Raw genomic sequence first — 20858 nt, forward strand, 5'->3', positions numbered from 1 at the left:
AGGATGGGTGATAAAACCATATAATGCAGGGTTGGGTGGCTGGGTGAAAAACGTGAAAGGATTAAGAAGTACAAATTGGCAGTTACAAAATAGTCAAGGGGGTGTAAATTAAGACATACTGAATATAGTTAGTAATATTGTAATTATGTAGTGTGTCAGGTGGGTCTAGACTTATGGGTGATCATCACCTTGTAAGTTATATAAATGTCTAATTGTGTTGTACACCTTAATAATATTGAATGTCAACTGTAAAGAAATCTTTTTTAATTATAAAGAAAATTGATGCAGACAACAAGCTTTTAGAACAAGTTGTGGATTTGTGTCAGGTTGTAATAACTAAAACCTGTCTTCACCTATCGTTATGTCTGGAGGCTAAAATAAGGTTGAACATTTCTGTGCAAAAAAGAAAAATAACATCTAGAATCTCTTCATTTTTCTCTTCAAGTTATGATAAAATTTGCAACTCCTTAAAGGCTAATACATTTTTTATATCTAGACTCTCACCATCACCAAGACATATAGAAAGCCCCACAAAACTTTCAAAATTTTAAGGAACTGATGAAAAGGGTTTTCTTTTCTCAACTGAGTTTGTTCTTAAGTAATATGCTGCTTTGCCAAAATAATAAAATATAGCTAACAATTATTTTACCCTATGCCAGACTCTGTTTTAAAGGCTTTACTTATATTTCTTACTTAACCCTAACAATATTCCTATGAATAAGTAATATAAACATTTTTACAGAAGAGGAATCTAGGCTCAGATGACAACTTACTCAAGTGGGCAGTAACTCTGGGATCTACAAGTTAGAATATCACAGTGAAAAGCTACTAAGAAATTTTCTGACTGCTTCAAGTTAGCTTCTTGTAAACATCTTTTAAATTTCGTCTTGTTTAAAAGATTTGGTGAATGATAGTGTGGTAATTCCAAGAGTGATTTTCAGAGAATAACAATTAAGTTTACTTTTTTTTTCTTTTGAAAGAGAAGTAACTTCTACAGGAGGAAAGACAAACCAGAGTAAGAGGGAAAAGCAGGTGGGCAAAATGTTACACAACAGTGATTTTTAATTATGCGTCAACATGGATTTCATGCCAGCATTTTACAACCTGAACACAAAGCCAGTGGGCTGGGAAATACGAGAGCACATTCATGGAATCCAGCATAAAGATTAATGATAGTAACTAGAAATGGTCTTTATTAGAGAAAGAATGTTTACTTATGGGAATTACTGGATTGGCGATTATTGATTCAAATAGTCAAAATAAAGCAACAACGGCCAATTACTAGCGAGGCGGTATGAAAGTGAAAACTGTCGACCTGTAATAGATGCTTGTCATATAAATTCTAAGCTGTTCGGTTTAAAATGCACTCATGCGCACCCGGAACACCGGAAACCAGGGAGTGAAAGTCAAAGCAAATTCAAGGTTTCCATACAGTGCACATGTCAGGGAACAAAAGAGGTGGTGAAACGGAGACACCGCCTCTGGTTTCTCACACAAAAAGCTCCTGAATCAAAACAATGAATCCACGTTTAAAATTCTAGTATGTGAAAGGCAAACGGTACAGTTTAATGCCAGGGGGTGGGAAGAGATTCCTTTTTAAAATTAGCTTTCGCCCCATCTTCAAACCCTGATCTTAGTTCCTCCGCGCTACCGATGAAGTTAGGCAGTTACACACAAAAAACGCCTCTAGGTATTTCGTTAAGGCTCCCACCATTCAAGCCCCGGGGAGCAAACAGCTGACCGCTCGGAAGGGCCGTGCAGGGGGCAGCTGAGGACGAGGCACAGCCCGGCCGTCTCTTCTCCCGGGTCGCCAGGGACAGACGCGTTGCGGGTGGGGAGCGGGAAGTGGGAAGAGACACCGCCCCCTAGGGGAGCCGTGCCGCAGGCTGGGGGCCGGGGCGGGAGGGGCATCGGGAGGAGGCGGCCGGTAAGGAGGCCGCGCCGTCGGGCGGGGCTGTCGCTTCAGCTGGGTCGGACCCCGGCGAAGCGGGCTGTGGACGGAGTGGAGGAGTCCAGACAGTGGCCAAGGAGAAAGGTGGCGGCGGGACGAACGGGACGGAGCAGCGACTCCCCATCGTGACTCTGCTGCCCTGCCCAGGCCCGGGAGCGAGTCGAAGGCGACGTAGGAAAGAGCGAGCATGGCTGAGACCTCACTGCCGCCCACCGCCGGCGCGGAAAGTTACAGCGAGGAGCCGGCGAGGGGCGGGGAGCAGCCGCTGGAGCAGCCGCGCCACGCTGCGACCGGGGACTCGGACCCAGAGGGCGGGGCGGGGCCGCTGCTGGCCTCCCCCGGTGGACAGTCGGAGCCGGACTCGCCGGTGGCCGCCCCCTTCTTTCTGCTCTACCCGGGAGATGGAGGTGCCGGCTTCGCAGCGCGTCCACCGCCGCAGCAGCAACAGCGTGCCTGGAGGACCCCGCCGTCGCCAGGCTCCCCGCTGCCGTTCCTGCTGCTGAGCTATCCGGGCGGCGGCGGCGGCGGCAAGCACCGTGAGTGGCGGCGGGGAAGGGCCGGCCCGGGTCCGCGGAGCCCCGCCCTCCACTGGGTCTCCGGAGCGGGGCGCCGGGCGGGCGGGGAGGCTGGGGCTCTGGAGACGCTCCTGTCCCGGAGCGTTGGGGGCGGCCGTGGTCCGGGCGTTAGATTATTACCTCCGAGTCTCTCCAGGCCTCGGACTCCCGCCAGACGCGCCCTCCCCTTCTTTCCTAAGCCGGGCGCTCATTCTCGGCTGACACTCACGTGCTCGCCGGGTAGCAGACCCTGTCCTGACCTGTGATCCTCCCCCGAAGAACTGGAGGAGGGGGCGGCGCCCGAACCCCCGACAGCCCCGCCGGCCCGCCTTCTGCGGGCTCCAGGCGCCTTGGCAGCCAAGTAGGTGTGGCTCCTTGCTCCGCTGCCCGGGCGGCCTCAGCAGTGCCAGTAAATTTTTTACTAGCGTTCGCTCCACACCGTTAAAGAGTACAGATTCGTCCACCGGAATGGGAAAAGAAATCAAGAACGGTGCTCGAGATGTCGAGAACCGATTGGGGGACAGGGGAGCTTTGGAAGGGAACCTCCCAGGATTATATCGTTGGGCTGGAAGAGGCCTCTACCTTTTTAAAACCACAGCCACAGGAGCCCTCTGAATTCAGCTGGTCCCACTTCGTGTGTGCTTTTTTAGTCAACAAATGTTTACTGCTACTTGTAATGAGCGGGGCCCTAGAGTAGGCATTTGTGTATAGAAGACTCTGGAAGGAGTGTTAAATCTGATTTAAAAGACCAGATCTTACACTGTGAAAATGTGACTGAAAATACAAGGCATGATATATATCAAATGCGAAATACTTTGCTATTTGAGTTCTGAAAAGGAAGAGAAATTTGCTCAGGGTGATGAGGGTCAGTCTCTCACTCTCTCACAGAACTAGGGTTTTTTGTGTTTTTGTTGTTGTTGTTGTTTTTAATAGCACCAAGGCAAACCTTTTCATTGCTCTGCACTGCCAAGAAACCCTGGCAGCCTTTTCTGCCCCCTGATCTAACGTCTAGGAGATTAACCTTAGCTGAATATTTCCTACGTGCATCGACTGTGATTGTCAGAGTTTATATTCACGTCTCTGTGAGCCAAATGTGATGCACTTTTTTCAGATGAGGAATCTGAGGATCAGTATTAAGTGATTTGTGCTAAGTACCGAGGAAGAGAAAGAATGCAATTGACCCAGATTTCTTGCCTACCAATCTCTTGCTCTTTAAGCAAACACTGCCTGTCCCAAACTGGTGGGATGGTTCCTCCTAGGTTATGGTCCAGTTAAAAGTAGTCCAGTGTCACCTTTCTTACTTTCCTTTATTACTTTCTCTTTATTTCTTTATTACTTACCTAGAAAGAGAGCTGATACTAACCATTAACGTAAGAGTCTTAGTAAAGCCATAAATTGTGAGCTGTATTGGTTGGCACTAATCTCCAAATGGGAGTATCTAATCAGGGCAGAAGTGAGTGCTTTTCATTTTGTAAGGAATCTGCTTTCTACTTTGTTCTTTAGGCACAGTCTCTTTTTTCTCCTTAAAATTTTTTGTTTCTGTGTTACCTGTTTATTAACCACATCACTGTAGAATGAAGAAGACACTCCTATCAGGTGTTTATAACTAACAGTTGTGGTACAGGGTTTGAAATAGAAGAACTTTTCAATCATTGGCTAGTGTAACTAGTAGGGATTAATCTCAATTTCAGTTCATTTTATTTGATTACTTCCTCTTATTAAGGGTTGATGCTATTTTTTAAGTATTGTTCAAAAATTGAAGCCTAAGTATGATCAAGATCATAAATGGAAGATTTAAGCTAAAGTTTCATAAATCCCTACAATAATAGCAGATGTATAGCACACTTTGTTAGCACATAAAGTTCCAATAGTTCTTCATGATCTTTATTTCTGAAATAGTTTATTGATGTGTAAGTGCTCAGAAAAATTATTGGGAAAATGTCATGTCCCACTTCCACTGTGGTTAAAGACCAGTCACTGAGGACATTTCAAATTAGTAGAAGTTCACTGATACATACGTTATTGACATACAAAATTGACTTAAAATATTTCTTGTTTTAGGCTGAGTTTTTATTTTTAACTTGTTATTTTTATATATACCTTAGAACACATGCATACTTGGAAATAGGAATACTCTGCTTATTAATAGGAATAGTTAATTGTCACTGCCCTGCAGAATCAATGCAATATTTCTTTCTATAATATACCTGGACATCAGAACCCTGGCTCTCCTGACTCCATTTGAGCAACTGAGACCTAACAGTATTTTAAAAGACTTTGCATTTCAATTACCAGGACAATACATGCACTCAGCCTAAACAATCTATAGATATTTGCCTCCTCAACACCCAATTTTTAACTCTGGCTAATGTATTTACCAAGAATGTATAATGTATAACTTTGCGAGACTATTCAGGCTGGGGCAAAAGTAGTTTACAGTTGTTCGTATAGAAAACAATACAGTAAATAATAATAATACAAGAATAAACTGTTTTGTGTACTCACAAGTGCAAACCTACAGGTCCCCCACTCTGTATATTAGGGCATTATCTTTTTATTTAAGAAATCCTAACTTCGCTCAGAGATTTCAAAGTTAACCTTTACATTTGAGTTAAAAGACACTGATGAAGATAGCAAAACTGTGTGCAGAAGAGATAGCCTGAAGTTTTCAGGCTTCATGTGTCAGTATAAAATCTTTCAGGATATAATGTCCATAAAGTATTCAGCATGCCTAAATGCAGTGTAAAAGAAGGCTTCTGATGGGCCTTGTTATGTCCCTCATTAGTCTTTGAGGGTTGGTACTCTGCTAAATTTTTGTGCATCTACCTTTTCTATCTCATAAAAGTTTTTACCATGTCATTTTTAATTGATTTATAAAAATTTCAAGTAATGCATGGATCTGTTTTCATTTTTAGATGTTTTGTAATAATAATGCATTGAGTACAAAGTGAACTTTCCTCTCTGTGGGTCCCCAATCCCCCATCACCACTATCATTTATCATCTGAGACACCACCTTTGAGTTTGGTGAGTTTTCTTTTAGAATTTTTGCATACATTCACAGACATATGCATTCATATTTAATGGGGCCATTTTCCCTTTGGTATATGACCTTCCATACCATTTTCTCATCAACTATGTAAGAAGGAACTATTGGGTTAGCCAAAAAGTTCATTTGGTTTTTTCCATAAGATGGCCCTACTAGTCCTTAGTTGTCTTTAACTTCATTTGAAACAATTTTGCTAGATTATATTGTGACAGCTGTCATATCAGCCTGCCTTTTTTAAAAAAGCTTATCAAAATTGGTGAATTTTTGTGTAGCCATTTTATATTGAAGATGGAAGAAAATACGCAACATTTTCAGCACATTATGCTTATTATTTTCAAGAAGGGTAAAAACGCAACTGAAACACAAAAAAAGATTTGTGCACTGTATGGAGAAGGTCCTGTGACTGATTGAATGTGTCAAAAGTGGTTTGCAAAGTTTTGTGCTAGAGATTACTTGCTGCACGATGCTCCACAGTCAGGTAGACCATCGAAGTTGATAGCGATCACATCAAGACATTAATTGAGAACAATCAGTGTCATACCACGTGGGAGATAGCTGACATACTCAAAATATCCAAATCAATAAAGTTATTTGAGAAAATGAAAAATATGTCTTTTATCTTACGGATAAAACCATATGAACTTTTTGGCCAACATAAAACTTGCATGCCATGGTCCAATACTTTTAGTGCCTTCCTTTGCCATCCTAACTTTAGAAGTCATTTTGTGGATGGACAGAATGGGTAAGAGATGGCTTCTCCTTGGATTACCTACAAGGTAAGAGGCACTCCTACCATCTGACAGTTCTCAGAGCTGCAGCAAACATTTATATTTAAGGCAATGCCATGTAAGTAGCCCACATCTCTGCCCTGATCTTTTCTCTCCCAATTACAGCAGTATACCAAAAAAAAAAAAAAAAAAAATAGTCCCACTCACAAAGAAGCAGCCTTCTTTCTGTATTCGTATGTGCTGTTTTGAGATGGGAGGAGGGCTAGGAGAGGAATAAAAAGAAGGGAAAAAAATCCTTAGAAAGGACTGGCAGCTTTACTATGACTACCCACTTCAAAGTCGAATATACCTAACTATGAGTGCCTTACGCAAGCCATGGAAAGTGCTGACAGTAAGGCTTCTAGAAGCATTTGACTGTTTTTCACAGAAGCACTTGAAGAATCTCTGATTTGGGGAAAGAGCTTTCTTATATATGAACCCAGGGATGAATATTTAAGGTGATAAAATTACTCTTATGTTCACAGTTTCATATACACACACAATATAAAGATATGTATATATTATGTATATATATTATTTATGTATGTATATGTATATATTCATTGATTTTAGGTTATCCTTCATAGACATTTTTATTTCTCTCTCTCATCTTCTTTCACTATTTAGTAGTACTCTAGAAAATATATTCTACCTGGAAAGCAGTTGAATACACATCGGTCAGTTCACCTGCTGATACTTTTCAAATTTTGAATTGACAAATGTACTTTATTCTGTTTCGTAAATATTGAGGCAGCTGCTTAAAACCAGGAGATGGGGGAAGAGTGTCTAACCATCAGAACCCAAAAGTTCTGAGCATTCACCTTCATGCTAGTAGTTTTTAGAGCAGTTGGATTTGTGACCTTTTTAAAGACAGCATTTTGATATTAACATAGAGAAGTGCTGCATTTACAATATTATGATTAACAAACTGTTAGCCTTCAGCTCTTTTCCAATGGTTAAGAACACAAAGAACCACTTTCTGATCCTTAAATGCTGTCAAATGGCAGCTATAAGCAAGTGCCCATGCAGAGGGACGGTGGGGGCGGGGGCGGGGGGACCCTTAGAAATTCAACTTCTTCAGACAATGTGTAATTGTGAATTAGTGACTTCTGTAGAACTGGAGGTTAGCCCTTAAGAGTACGGAAATGCAGGTGGGTATTTTCCACATACAGCTGAAATAACCAGGGACATCCTGAGCTTCTGAGGTACAGGGAACTGGGTCATGCCCCATTTCCTGCATCATGGCTAAGCAGCTTTTCTACTGCTAGCCTTCCTGATTCGGCTTTTATCACCACTGGTGTCTATCAGTTTCTCTTCTCAGCCAATCTCTCCTTTCCTTTCTGCCACTGTTCTTTTACCTACTCTTCTGGCTTGGCATTGCCAAAAAGTCAGATAACACTTATGACTGATACCTTTATCAGTCACAAGCTTCAGAATATTAAGTGTAATCTCTGAGACTTTGACTTCGTTTTGGCTGCTCCCCTCCTAATAACCATATGTTCATTCTTTATAGATAAATGTTCTTTTTTCTTATTACTGATCTTCATTCTAGATGCCATTCTAAAAGGCACTTCGTTAAATAACAAAAGTTTTATTGTAGTTAGGTAACCCAAACAATTACGAATAAAAAATGTGACTACTAAGACAATAACAGTAGTTAGTGGCTACCACTTATAGAGTATTTTTATCTGCCAGGCAGATAGCTAAAAACTTCACATGTGTTAATTTTTGTTTGATAAACAAATATTTATATAGCTCTATATGGCATTTCTTTAATTTTCTCATAGATAGCCCTGGCTGGTGTAGCTCAGTGGATTGAGCACAGGCTGCGAACCAAAGGGTTGCTGGTTGGATTCTCAGTCAGGGCACATTGTGGGCCAGGTCCCCAGTGGGGTCCACGTGAGAGGCAACCACACATTAATGTTTCTCTCCCTTTCTTTCTCTCTCCCATCCCCTCTCTTTAAATAAATACATAAAATCTTTTTTAAAAATTTCTAATAGTTAGAAGAACCAAAACATAAAACTACTGAGTTAACAATTAGTGCCGAGAAGAAAAAATGGGGAGGAGGAGGAGTCCACATAGACTTCATATAAGTGGATGGATGCAACATGGGTTTTTCATAAGAATATTTGATTCGGTGTCTCTAGCATGACTTATCTAAATTATTGTAAAACACAAGACTTATGATGGAGCAACATTGAATTTAGAAGATGATATTATGGAGATACAGACTCTGTGGTTTTAGGAAAGGTCTTCTGTCAAATTGCAGCACACAGAAGAATCACCTGGAGACCTTGTTAACACATTTCTGGCCCTATCCCCAGACGTGTGTTGTTGCTGTTGTTGTTGTTATTGCTTTGTTGTTTTTTATTGAGGAATAATTGATATATAATATATTAGTTTCAGGTATATAACATAATGATTCAATATTTGTATATATGGCAAATTTTCTTTAACTGAAACAGAATTAATTTCTATTCCTGAATAGTCTGACTCCAAAGACCATGTTCTTAATCACTGAATTCTCCCTCACCAAGGCCTCAAATAAACCAATTTGGGTAGAGGTGGCTGGGTGGGAGAGAGAGAGAGATCAGAGGAAAGATGGCAAAAGAAAGCAGTTCTGGAGATAAAAGATTAGTTATTGGCCTCGAAACATACTCACCTGACTTTCTTCCTGTCTTGCATCTTTCCCTGTATGTTTGACTTTTAACAGAAAACTATGTTAAAGAGGTACAATTTAATAAGAGAATATTCTTATAATGTAGGTTATAGGTAATAAAAAGCCTAGGCAGATAAAGACGAGAGCGTGGCAGAATAAACTAGATGAAATAATATTTCCTTGTAAACTAGTATTTTTGAAAATTCCTTAATTACAAGATTTGCTTAAAAGATAGACTTCCTCTTTATTATGGCACTATAGGTCATCTATAATCATAAATAAAAGTAGAATTGTGCTTTAATGAATTTTACAAGACATCACAACTGTTATATTTCTACCTAAACCTTATTAACATTGAAACTCCTTCCAATAGTGCAAAGTGGCTCAAGTATGAACCTTAAAATTTACTTTGGGAAGACAACAGTGCACCATAGGCATTAAAGAATTGGTTTGAAATTATGTGAAAGGAAGTGCTTTTAGAGTAGCAAAGCAGTGTATTTGAGAGGTTAAGTATTGACATGGCCATGCCCTGTACTATAGCTATATTTGAATAATTATGAAAAGTTCATAGTCTTCCTAAAACATATCAGGAGTTGGGGGCTGCTGACCAACATGGTATTCTTAGCAGAGCCCTTCTTAGTGATTGTCTGGTTCTGTACTTGTTCCACACCAAATGAACATGACACTCAGCCTGGGCCAGTGAGTGGTGTGAAGAAGGGTGGGGCCAAGGTGGAAAAGTGTGAAACCTAATCACAGGAAAGGAGAGATTGGCAGGCTGTGACAGCAGAAGGCATGTAGAAAGCAGAAGAAAGTGTCTCAGCATACTAGCTTTCAGAATACAGTTCTTACTCTAGAATCTATGTAGGAACTTCCCACAAATATTCATCTGCTTCCCTTGCCCTTTTATGAACTTAAGAAATCTGGTCACCTGATATGAATGCTGGTAAATTCTGACCCATCTCTTCTTCCTTCCTCAAAGGCCAAAAGATGCCCTAGCATACCCTTTGACCAGATCTCCTTTTTGCTGTCCTCTGTCTCAGTCTCATGAACATTCATCCTTACTGATTTTCATTTCATGTGATGATAGAGTTTCTGCTTAGTTTTTTCCAGAAGCCTGAAGGCAGAGAACTAAGGCAGAGAACTAATAATGATGATAATGCTGACATTTACTGACTGTTTACTTTGTGCTAAGCACCCTGCTAAGCATTTTACTTGCATTGTTTCATTTAACTCTGAGGTTGTTATTATCCCCATTTCATCAGAGAAGAAACAAGCTCCAAAACAAGTAATTTGCCAAGGTTACTCAGCTTCTCAGTGGTGGATCTAGGATCACTGTGGGCATTCTGATTCCAGCATCCACATGCTCTTTCAGCCTGCCTCGCTGCCTCCCACACCTGGAACCCTGTCCCAAATTAGAGGTTCCTTTCCAGGCAGCAACCCTCTAGTTCCTTTTCTATTCAGTAAAGTCCTATTTGTTAAAAAAAAATGAATGAATGAATATGAAACACACAGGTCACCAGTTTGATAGAGAAAATAGTTGTATGTAAACAACACTGAATAGCTGTGTGACAAGGACTTAGGAATTTCTAAAACACCTATAATTGCCCTTTTTTTTGGCTGTTGCCGTGTTCTTCATATGTCTAGTGGCTAGCACGTAGTAGGTGCCATATACATATTACGTGAATGATTCTGTTAGGTACAAAAGAATGCAAACTGTGTTAGAGTGACCTGTCAGTTGGAGCATAAATATAGCTTAATTTGATAGGACTTGGTGGTTTTCATGGTTAAAGTGAAACAGGAGGGTAGAAATATTCCATTTCAGGAATAAGAAGTACTTTAGAGGTACATATCTATACCAGTAAGTATTAAGACTCTAGTGATAGGTACTGTTTTAAGCAATGTGTAATGGTGTGCAAAGCAAGCAAAGCTCTTCTTCTCCTGGAGCCTACTATCTCTGTGAAGTGAGTTATCTAGTTTCATATTATAGCTGAGTAAATTAAGAGAAGATAAATTTTTCAAGATTGTTTACTAAGCTGTTGGTAGAGTGATGTATTTAAATCATTATCTACTGCCATTTAGCCTTGAAATAATCTTTATTTATTAAATAGGAATTATTTCTAGTATCCTGGTTAATTTTAACAACTAATATGATTATGCATTATAATACTCCTGGTGGTATTTGTTTTAACAAAATAATAACTCAGCTTCTCAGTTGTAATCATTTTCAAGTACTTATTACCATCCTTGGTTAATATCTACAAAGTAGTACTACTAGTCTGCCAAGTGTATAACCCTCAATTGTAGAAATATTAGTAGCATCAGAGGTTAACATAATAGATTTTTGTCTAAAAGAAGGAAGGGAGAGGGAGGGAGGACTGAAGCAAGTGAACAAACCATCATTCCATTGAATAATCTTACAATTTAACAAAACATCTGGGCTTTCCACCAGTGTCATTTGTCATTATCACGATAACTTATCAAGGAAGTCCGTTTTTGCTAATAGCAACTAGTGAAATCAGAGAAAAGGAGATGAGGTTTTTCTTAAATTTTAAAACTGTGATTCAGAAAGCTTTGGGAAACATAACTTGTGAGATTTACAAACTGATTTAATTGTATGAGGCAACAAATTTTAAGCAGCACCGTTATGTGTGGAATAGGAACTAGGTAATAGGAAATAGCTACTATAAAAGAAATTAGCGAAATGGTCTCTTCAAACCTGTTAGGAAGAATTGGCATACCTGCAAGAAATTTATTTCTGCCCTGGTGGGTGTGGCTCAGTGTGTTGAGCACTGGCCCACAAACCAAAAGGTCACAAATTCAATTCCTGATTAGGGCACATGCCTGGGTTGCAGGCCAGGCCCCCAGTTGGTGGCTCGTGAGAGGCCAGCAATTGATGTTTCTTTCCCCTCTTTCTGCCTTTCTTCCTCTCTCTAAAAATATATACATGAAATCTTAAAAAAAAAGAAAGAAAGAAATCTATTTCTGAAAAGTATCTAAATAATATAAAATGAAAAAATTAGAAATAACCCAAATGCTCACCAGCATGGAAAAGAATCAGAAAATTGTTTATACATACAATGAAATATTACCTTATAATAACCTTATAATACAGTAACAAAAGGATAAACCACAGTGGCCGCACTACAGTGCATGAGTCTTAGAAAACTCGATATTGAGTGAAAGGCTTTAGAAGGTCAGAAAGAACATGAACCCCTTTTTATGAAGTTAAAAAACTGAAGCTAGACCTGTTGTTGAGGCATCTGTGTATTCATAATAATATTTTAAGAATAAGACTATGATTTATACCACATTCAGAAATGATTGCACATAGCAAGAAAGATCTGTGCTGAGTTCTCAGTTTCTCAGAAAATGCCTACTTGCTAAAAACCTGAGCTAAATGTATAAAGGTGACTAAGTAGAATATGTGGTTTGTGAAACATTAAGCTAGAAAGTGTGAAAGCTGATAGTTGCAAAGTATAGAAGAAAACATGGACTTTGGGGCATCTACACAGAAGCCGCTTGGAGTCCCAGAACTGCTGCTCACTAACTGTGTGATCCTGGCCAGTCGCTTGGCTTAACTCTGGTTTCCTTGTATGTAAAGAGGAGATATCAGTGTCTATTTTGCCGGATTCTTGTGAGGATTTGATAGGGTATATATAAAACATTTTGTAGAAAATAGAGATTCAATAAATGATAGTTACCTTAAGTAACAGTTTTTCCACACTGTCCCTGTATAACAAGGGACATTGGTCAGAACAAATCAGTCTTTGTCTTATAAAAGTAACTGAGTAAATGTACTTTAAAAGGAATGTAACTTCTAAGTTTGAAGTGTGAATGTTGTTTGCTTTGAATCAATCATATTGTGGAAAATTTGAGCTGTGTAAGCAGCTAGAACATAGTATTATTCAGATCATCTTGGGTTTGAACTTCACATAGGCCTATTTATTTTAGTGCCACAGACTGCATACCTGCCCCTCACAACTGTTTTACAATTTTGTGTCTTTATTAACAAGGGGGATTAAATGAGAAAATAGTTCAATACATCTTATAAATAGTATATTTATGAGAAAAAAGTTCAAGGTTTGTATGTCTTACCGATGACTTAATATTACCTTTATATTCTAAGCTAATGCGTGTACTTGATAAAGACCCCCATGTAAAAACAGTACTAAGCAATATTTAGAATTATTTTATTAGTCTTCTACAAATAGTGCTTGTTTTTTTGTAGTAAATTCGTTGCTTATGGACAATGAGTAACTGTTCATCCTGAAAACTCAAGGGTGTTTACCTGCAAACAGGTATAACTAGATAGTAGAAATACAGGTTTTCCTGTCCACCCACAGTTCTTATTTCTGAAATGGCTGCTAACACCTCCTCAAACTGATAGCTCTGGCAAACTCAAGGAGAACCAGTGTGGGCAGGTTTTTCTCTCCTTGGCAAAAGGTTTAGTTGCTTTGGACTTTCCTCCATATATTTTCTAACTGAAGAAAAGGGCCTTTGGAAGGAAAGTTAACCAAGTTTCTCTGCTTATTAACCTAGATGTTCTTGTCCTGGTGTGTTGTAATCAACCTGAATCTCCTATTCAGGAGTTAGTAAATGCTTATTGGTTGGTTGGTAGAAAGATTGTTTGTCATGGTTTGTGACAGGCTGAATTGGGGTATGGGTAGACTACAGGCCATCCCAAAGGATTCAGCTTTGTTTATGTGTTTAGTGTTCTGTATTTTAAGAATGTATCAGTCATGTGTACAGAGGGCCAAGCCTGTTTGGCATTGTGGTTCCAGGAACTATATTCAGTGGCAGTTTGACTTTAAGGTTTTAGTGAGTACTTACTATGTTTTGAAGTATTGCATGGCTTAAAGTGCAACTATAAACTATCTCCTTTCAGCTTTAATGTATAACATGGAAATATGTCTAGCTAGAAAGGAATCAAACTGTAATTCAGTGTGCATGTATTAAATGAAGACTTGTGTTCAGTATTTGAATATACAAACTCTGTCTCCTCCAGAAAGTGATCTTGTCTTACTGCTTCATGCCCAATGCCTGGGTCGCTGCCTGGCAGCATGGAGTACTCTCAGTGAATATTGAATGAGTGAATGAATGAATAGTTCTGGATCTGGATGTAGGATAATTTTGGAAGAGATTGATAGAAATGAATAAACCTGTAACATTTTCTTTTCCTTAGTAACCTAATGATTTTCTTCCTGATTTTATTTTATTTTTCTTAATACATTTTATTGATTATGCTAATATAGTTGTCCCATTTCCCCCCTTCATTCCCCTCCACCCTGCACACCCTCTCCCACCCACATTCCCCCCTTTAGTTCATGTCCATGTGTCATAAGTTCTTTAGCTTCTTTAGTTTGCTGTCATTTTACTATACATGTTTTTTTAATCTTCTTTTCTTAGATAAGTCCCTTTAACAGTTCATAAAATAAGGGCTTGGTGATGATGAACTTTAACTTGACCTTATCTGAGAAGCACTTTATCTGCCCTTCCATTCTAAATGAAAGCTTTGCTGAATAGAGCATTCTTGGATGGAGGTCCTTGCCTTTCATGATTTGGAATACTTCTTTCTAGCCCCTTCTTGCTTGTAAGGTCTCTTTTGAGAAATCAGCTGACAGTCTGATGGGAACCCCTATAATTTAGATGTTGGAATGGTTAAAGATGTCCCGGAGGTTCCTAAGCCTCTCCTCATTTTTTTGATTTCTTATTTCTCCATTCTTTTCTGTGTGGTTGTTTCTTTCTTCCTTCTGGTCTACTCCATCAATTTGAGTCCCAGTTTTCTTCCCATCACTATTGGTTCCCTGTGCATTTTCCTTCATTTCACTTACCATAGCTTGTATTTCTTCATCTAATTTGCAACCAAATTCAACCAATTCTGTGAGCATCCTGATCACCAGTGCTTTGAACTGTGCATCTGATAGGTTGGCTATCTCTTGGTCGCTTAGTTGTATTTGCTGTGGAGTTTTGATCTGTTCTTCTGTTTGGGCCATTTTTTTTGGAGGGGGGGGGGGTCTTGTTGCGCCTGTTACATATGAGGGGAGGAGCCTTAGGTGTTCACCAGGGCGGGGCAACCCAGTTCCTGGGTTGTTACCTGTGTGTGGGGGCGGGGTCTGAGAGGGAACAATGGAGCTTGCTCTGCTCTCCGTTGGATTTCAGTCCCTTCCACCCCTTCCCCAAGCTAACTGGGCCTTTCTGGTGCAAATTCCCATGTGGATGGGCTTGTGTGCGTTCTAGGACCCTGTGGGTCTCTCCAACAAACTGGCCTGTGAGGCAAGGAGTCTCTCCCTGCGCCTCAACCCTCATAGGTGCTTTCAATCAGTGTCCCGAGGTTCTATTTCCCTGCACTGTGACCCTGGGTTGCCAGGTCTGTCTCACTGCCAATTTCGCAGTGGTTTATCTGTGCGTGAATGTGGGACTGCCCAGTCAGCCAGCTGCCTTGCACACAGTGCCTCGTTTCACAATCGCTACTTCGTTGGGTCTGCCAGCCGCCTGCGCACCCAGGGTTCGCCCACTGTGGTCTTGCGCCTGAGATGCCTTACGCACCTGGTGCCACCGCTTTTTGTGCTGGGACCCCTCTCTGCTCAGCTGCCCTACTCCTCCCTGCCTCCCTGTCTGGATGAATGTGTATATTTTAACTCCTTGGTTATCCGACTTCCATACAGTTCAATATTCTGTCAGATCTGGTTGTTATCTTGTTTCTAAATTGTTGCTGACCTTATTTTAGTTGTGCGGGGAGGCACAGTATGTCTACGTACACCTCCATCTTAGCCGGAAGTCTTCTTCCTGATTTTAAATATGCATATAATTATACATATGCATTCTTACATTGTACCAGCTTGCCTTCCTCTAAGTATGAAAATTCCTGTTTACCTCCAGAATCTGTGTCTTAGCATTTTTTCATTGAGATTAATCTCACATCAGGGTGAAGCATTTATGAAATGTTAATAATATTTGAGAAGAATTTTTTCTTTTAGTTTTCAGAAATTAACAAGTCAAGCTATCCCTCTAATAAGAAATCTCTAGAATGAAATAAATCACCCTGGGATATATTTCTTGAAGCTGTATGTTCTCTTTTATAACCAGACCCTTAATTAGGAAAAACAAAAACAAAAACTTGTTTTCAATAGTCCAAAATATATATTTTTTAATCTTTATCAGCCCTTATCTTTTTGTTATTTATGTAGCTCAGAAAGCAAGGTATAAATATCTCCTTGAATAATATAGATATGTGGGGGGGGGGTGAGTTGGTGGGCTGGTTTAATAGGAAAGTGTGCCTTTAGAGTGTTATGGAATGTGAGTATTTTTAAAATGTTATATAGTTTTATCTTCTGATTAGAAACAGAAAACATGCTTAATATAGAAACTTGGTAAATACAACAACATCAGTGGGGTGAAGTTGGCATTTAATCAGGAAGGATTTTACTTTTTTAACTTCAAGAGATTTTTTTTCTTGCATTTCTGTCAAGTCTACAATGTCAGGCTTTTGTATTTTGGAGAAGGAAATTACAAATGCCTGAGAGTATAATACTTAAATTGAAAATCTGCTTTAGCTTTTCTTAAAACACCACCTTTAGCAGAGTAAATAATTTTAGTAGCTAGATGTCATATATAAGGATATGAAAAGATAGAGGTAAATTACGTGCTTGTTAAATTAATCTAACTGCCTCTTTTACCATCTTTGCTGTGGAGTATTGCCCAGTGTTGTCCTCCTGATATCCAGCTCCTTTCTCCCAAAGTGAGGGGAATTGATGAGGATATGTGCATTGTGTTATGTCTGATCACAGTTTGACTAGCACAGTCTGGAAGTGGGTTGTGCGGGATGAGAGAGAGAGCAGCCTAATTGTTCTCCCTGCATCAGCAACATCTATAAAGCATCCTGGGAAATTGCTCGCCCTGCGCTCAGAGCGGCGGTCACATGAGCCTGGATTTTCAGTTCAGTTCATTAGTCAGCCATTTTGGTCACCACCCTGCTTACTGCGCACAACCAATCCTGTCAGAACTCAGCATCCCCGCTCATGAGCTGGTTCTGGAAGTGCTTTCTGCAGTTGAGGATTTCTTTTTAAGCTAAATTGAAAATATTGGGTTTTTTTTTTTTGTTCATTGTTTTTCTTTTGTATTTTCTTTTCTGCACAAAGAAGGATTTTTCACTTATACATGCAGAGGCCAGTTTTTTTGAAGCCAGCTAAGGCGGCTTCGGCTGTGCAGGATTTGAAGCCTATAGCTCAGCTGAATAAGAAGGGGGTAGGGAAGGGGAGATAAAAGGCGAGAAGCTGGGAGAAGACGAGCATCATTTTATTTTACTATGTGGTAGGAACTGTCTATGAGAAAAGATAGTAGAGAATTGCTTATCTTGAATAGTTGGTTCTTAAACCATAAGATATTTTTCCTTGTGTGTGTGTGTTTTTTAACCTCCCAACCCCTTTTCTTAAGAGCTTTGTTCCAGAGCTTTGGATTTGGGGGTTGTTGGTGAGGCGGTTTTATTTATTTTTGTTGGGTGTGTGTGTTTGTGTGTGTGTTGGGGTCCCAGCTGAGTCATCATGTCTGCTTTGACGCCTCCGACCGATATGCCAACCCCCACCACTGACAAGATCACACAGGCTGCCATGGAGACCATCTACCTTTGCAAATTCCGAGTGTCTATGGATGGAGAATGGCTCTGCCTGCGAGAGCTGGATGACATCTCACTTACGCCTGACCCAGAGCCTACCCACGAAGGTACGGTCAGACCCTGTCCTCTAGCGTCTCTCCAGCAACCTCATTGTTGTGGCAGGCTGGGGGGGTCGGGGCAGGTAGGAAGAACCCATGCATGTAAACTGTTAACAACCCTGGAAGCCTTTCCTCCTTGCCTAGCATCCAGTTCCCCTCCTCCACTTTACTGGGAGCTGAATATTTTTCCCTGCCCTCCTGAGGTACCCTTTCAAAACATGCTGCTGCTTGTCTAGAGTTCTTTGTCTTTAAGCCTCTAAAGACAACATTTGAGGTCACTTACTATATCTGATCCTAATTGATAATGAAAACTATTAATTTTGATTATATACTAAACTATTACAGAAATTACAGTGAATCTTATTAGAATGAGTTACGACAGAATGATTATAATAGTGCATGATACAGTTGAAACATTCGAGGGGTATCATATCAGGATATAATAATGTTAAACGGGCTATGATATCTAGAAAAATATTTGGTCAAACATTATTGTTTCTTTAATAATATGGATTAGTAGGTTAGATGAGAAAGCAGTTTTACATGTGGAGTCTTAAAAAAGCATGATGTCTGAAAAGGTTAAACGTGATTAATAAGGTAATCCCTACCCATGGAATCTTTTGGCCATTGCTTTTTTATAAGTTATTTATGGTAACTATGATGACCTATTTGAAATTTCTACTGTCAGTATCTTTGAGACCTTTGTGGTCTCTTGACTTGTCACTTTCTCCTAGAACCTCTCTAAATTGTGAGAGGTGTTCACAATTTAATTAATTAAGGTGTACCCCTTAATTTTAATAATAACATAAGGAAGAGAATTAATTTGACTCATAGCTCCTAATTATTTTGTTTTTATGTAGTAGTAGCCTCTTAGCTAGTGTTTGTTCTGTATCATTAAAATAATGAAGACAGAAATGCTTATACATGAGATAAATTTTTCATAAACATCTTCCTGATGTTTAGGCATATAATCTGCAAAACAGGACAGAAGGTAAATTGCACATAGCAGATTTCATTAGGAAAAAGTGATTCCTTGCCCTTGACCTTGCCTTGCAATCTTATCGTGACTCAGATTTCACCAGTGTGTCTGATAAGAATTTTACTTTCCCAATTAGACTTAGCCTTGACTAAGTATTAGAGAGGGTCAACATCACAGAATGCAAAGCAGTCTGATTTGGAGTATGTCTTTAAGGGCAACACTTAAGTAGTTTTAATTTAATAAGACTTTCTGCATATTTGAACAACTGGTTTATCAATTGGACACTTCTGGCTCCAAGTTTTAGAATGTGCACAAGAATCAGAAGACATCAGCTTCAATTCCATACAGTGGCAGTACTGTTTAAAACAAACTTTAGGGATGAGAAATACATTTTTAGCGGCTACCAAGAAGTCTTTTAGCAAATGCCTCAATTTGCATATCCCTGTCCATTTTGAAAGTCATGAAATATGAAATACTACCTTAATTGTAAAATCCAGGGTAGCAGTGTCTCAAAAATAGTTTTGAAAAATTTTAGTACTTTGAGTATATATTTGTTTTTTGAGCAAGTTTCCTATGAGTGAGCAAAAGTGAGCTATTTGGTTTATGTAAGCATTTGTAATGAAGAAACTTGTGACAAAATTTATGAAGGCTTGCAACCTAAACTCTTAAGTGACGCATCCTTTGATTAAGGAAAACAGACAAATGAGAAGTTTTAACCCCTTAGAACCAACAATAGAGGATGTGAGGAAAAGAGAAAAATGCTGATAATGAATTTTGGAATTCTGCCTTAAATTTGGCAAGAGAAGCAAGAATTTCAAATGGATAGCAATGGAAATAATAGAAGGAAGCCCAGGCCCAGGAAAGCCTCTGTAGCTTTAGTGATCTAGGAAACCAAGTGATCCTTTACAAGCCTATATTTCCTTGCTCTGCTGGCTAACTCTGGATGTGTAACCAGTCACTTGGACTCAGGAAATGTCTGTTTTAATATTAATATCAGTGACCATTGCTAGGTTTAATTCAGCTATCAGCATTTAAGTGGTGGTCACCAGGCCAGTGATAATGTGAATCTCACCTTGTTGACAACAGAGAGCACCTGGTGTCTGGACACATGGGACTATTCGTAGAATACTTCCTAGCCCATCCACAGAGGGAAAGACATCTGCACACACAAGTCCTGCAGTGGGGCCTCCTGACTTCCACAAGAGAAAGTGGGCAAAAAAGCATAGTGTACCTACTCTCTTAAAATGATAATACAGATGTAGCCTCAGAAGTAGAAGCTTTATTGTTTCCAACTTTTGTTTTCTGAAAACAGAGTTCCTGCCCAGCTTAACCCTTAAGTATATGGGAACAAAAACATTCACTTCATTATTTTAATGGTTATTGTTGGTCAAGGAGGTTATCTCTGTCTTCTTTTATATATATATATATATATATATACACACACACACACACACACACACACACAATTTCTTAAAAACCAGGAGCAAACCTTTGTAAGTAGATTTCCCCCAAAGACAAAAGCCTAGGATTGATTACACAGGAAGGCAGAAAGGCTTCATCCAGCAAAAGAGACTTGGGCTGGACCTTGTGTGATAACTAGGTGATTGCCAAGCAGATGTAGAGAGTGCATTTCAAACACTGCAAGGTCAGCTGGCGGAGCTGATAGTAAGTTAAGAGGATTAAATGAGATAATTAACGTAAAGCATCCTATAAACATTAGTTATTTGTGTAATCATTATTCATGGAGCAGTAGTTTGAAGTGCAACAGTTTAAGCCAGATTCCTAAATATATTACCATTTTAATAGATATTTCTTTTTTATATCTAACCTTCTGAAACAGTCTTAAGGTAAACATTAATAGCTTAAATTCATATTTTAGCATTGTCCTTCTTGGACTTCTATAAGTAAGAAAATAATTGGTAAAAGTAAAACTCAGTTATTAAGAAATACTTGTTTTCCTATTAACCTTCTTTTAAAGATGGGGAATCCGATAATTGAGAGGTGATGCAAGAAGATCAATTTAACAGAATAAAATATACCATTTCGTTACAAAGACAACTATAAGCTTTGAAATTACTTTTTTTGACTTAGGAAACTTCCTTCTCAAATACAGATAATAAGAGACCATGAAGAAATAAAATATTGAATAGACACATTGAGAAGAGAACCTTTGCTTACGTCTTTTCGTCTT

The 20858-nt window shown here is 39.4% G+C and overlaps 1 protein-coding gene across 15 annotated transcripts in view; it reads left to right on the forward strand.

Moving 5' to 3' along the window:
* The first annotated feature begins 1897 nt into the window (after window positions 1-1897).
* The window catches only part of RUFY3 (RUN and FYVE domain containing 3), a 71940-nt gene continuing 52979 nt past the window's right edge, over window positions 1898-20858 (forward strand). For 3 of the 15 annotated variants that reach the window (XR_004902205.1, XM_036021728.1, XM_036021738.1), the window contains exon 1: window positions 1898-2487. Coding sequence is in view for 10 of the 15 variants with exons in the window: in XM_036021728.1 (XP_035877621.1) it covers window positions 2139-2487 (349 nt within the window). In the remaining 5 variants the exon portion in view is untranslated. Of the gene's footprint in view, window positions 2488-16841; window positions 17698-20858 lie in introns of those variants that run through there. The other 12 variants (XR_004902218.1, XM_028505713.2, XM_036021746.1 and 9 more) reach the window with 9 other exon arrangements.

Source organism: Phyllostomus discolor, chromosome 1 (assembly GCF_004126475.2).
Source record: "Phyllostomus discolor isolate MPI-MPIP mPhyDis1 chromosome 1, mPhyDis1.pri.v3, whole genome shotgun sequence".
NCBI lineage: Eukaryota > Metazoa > Chordata > Mammalia > Chiroptera > Phyllostomidae > Phyllostomus > Phyllostomus discolor.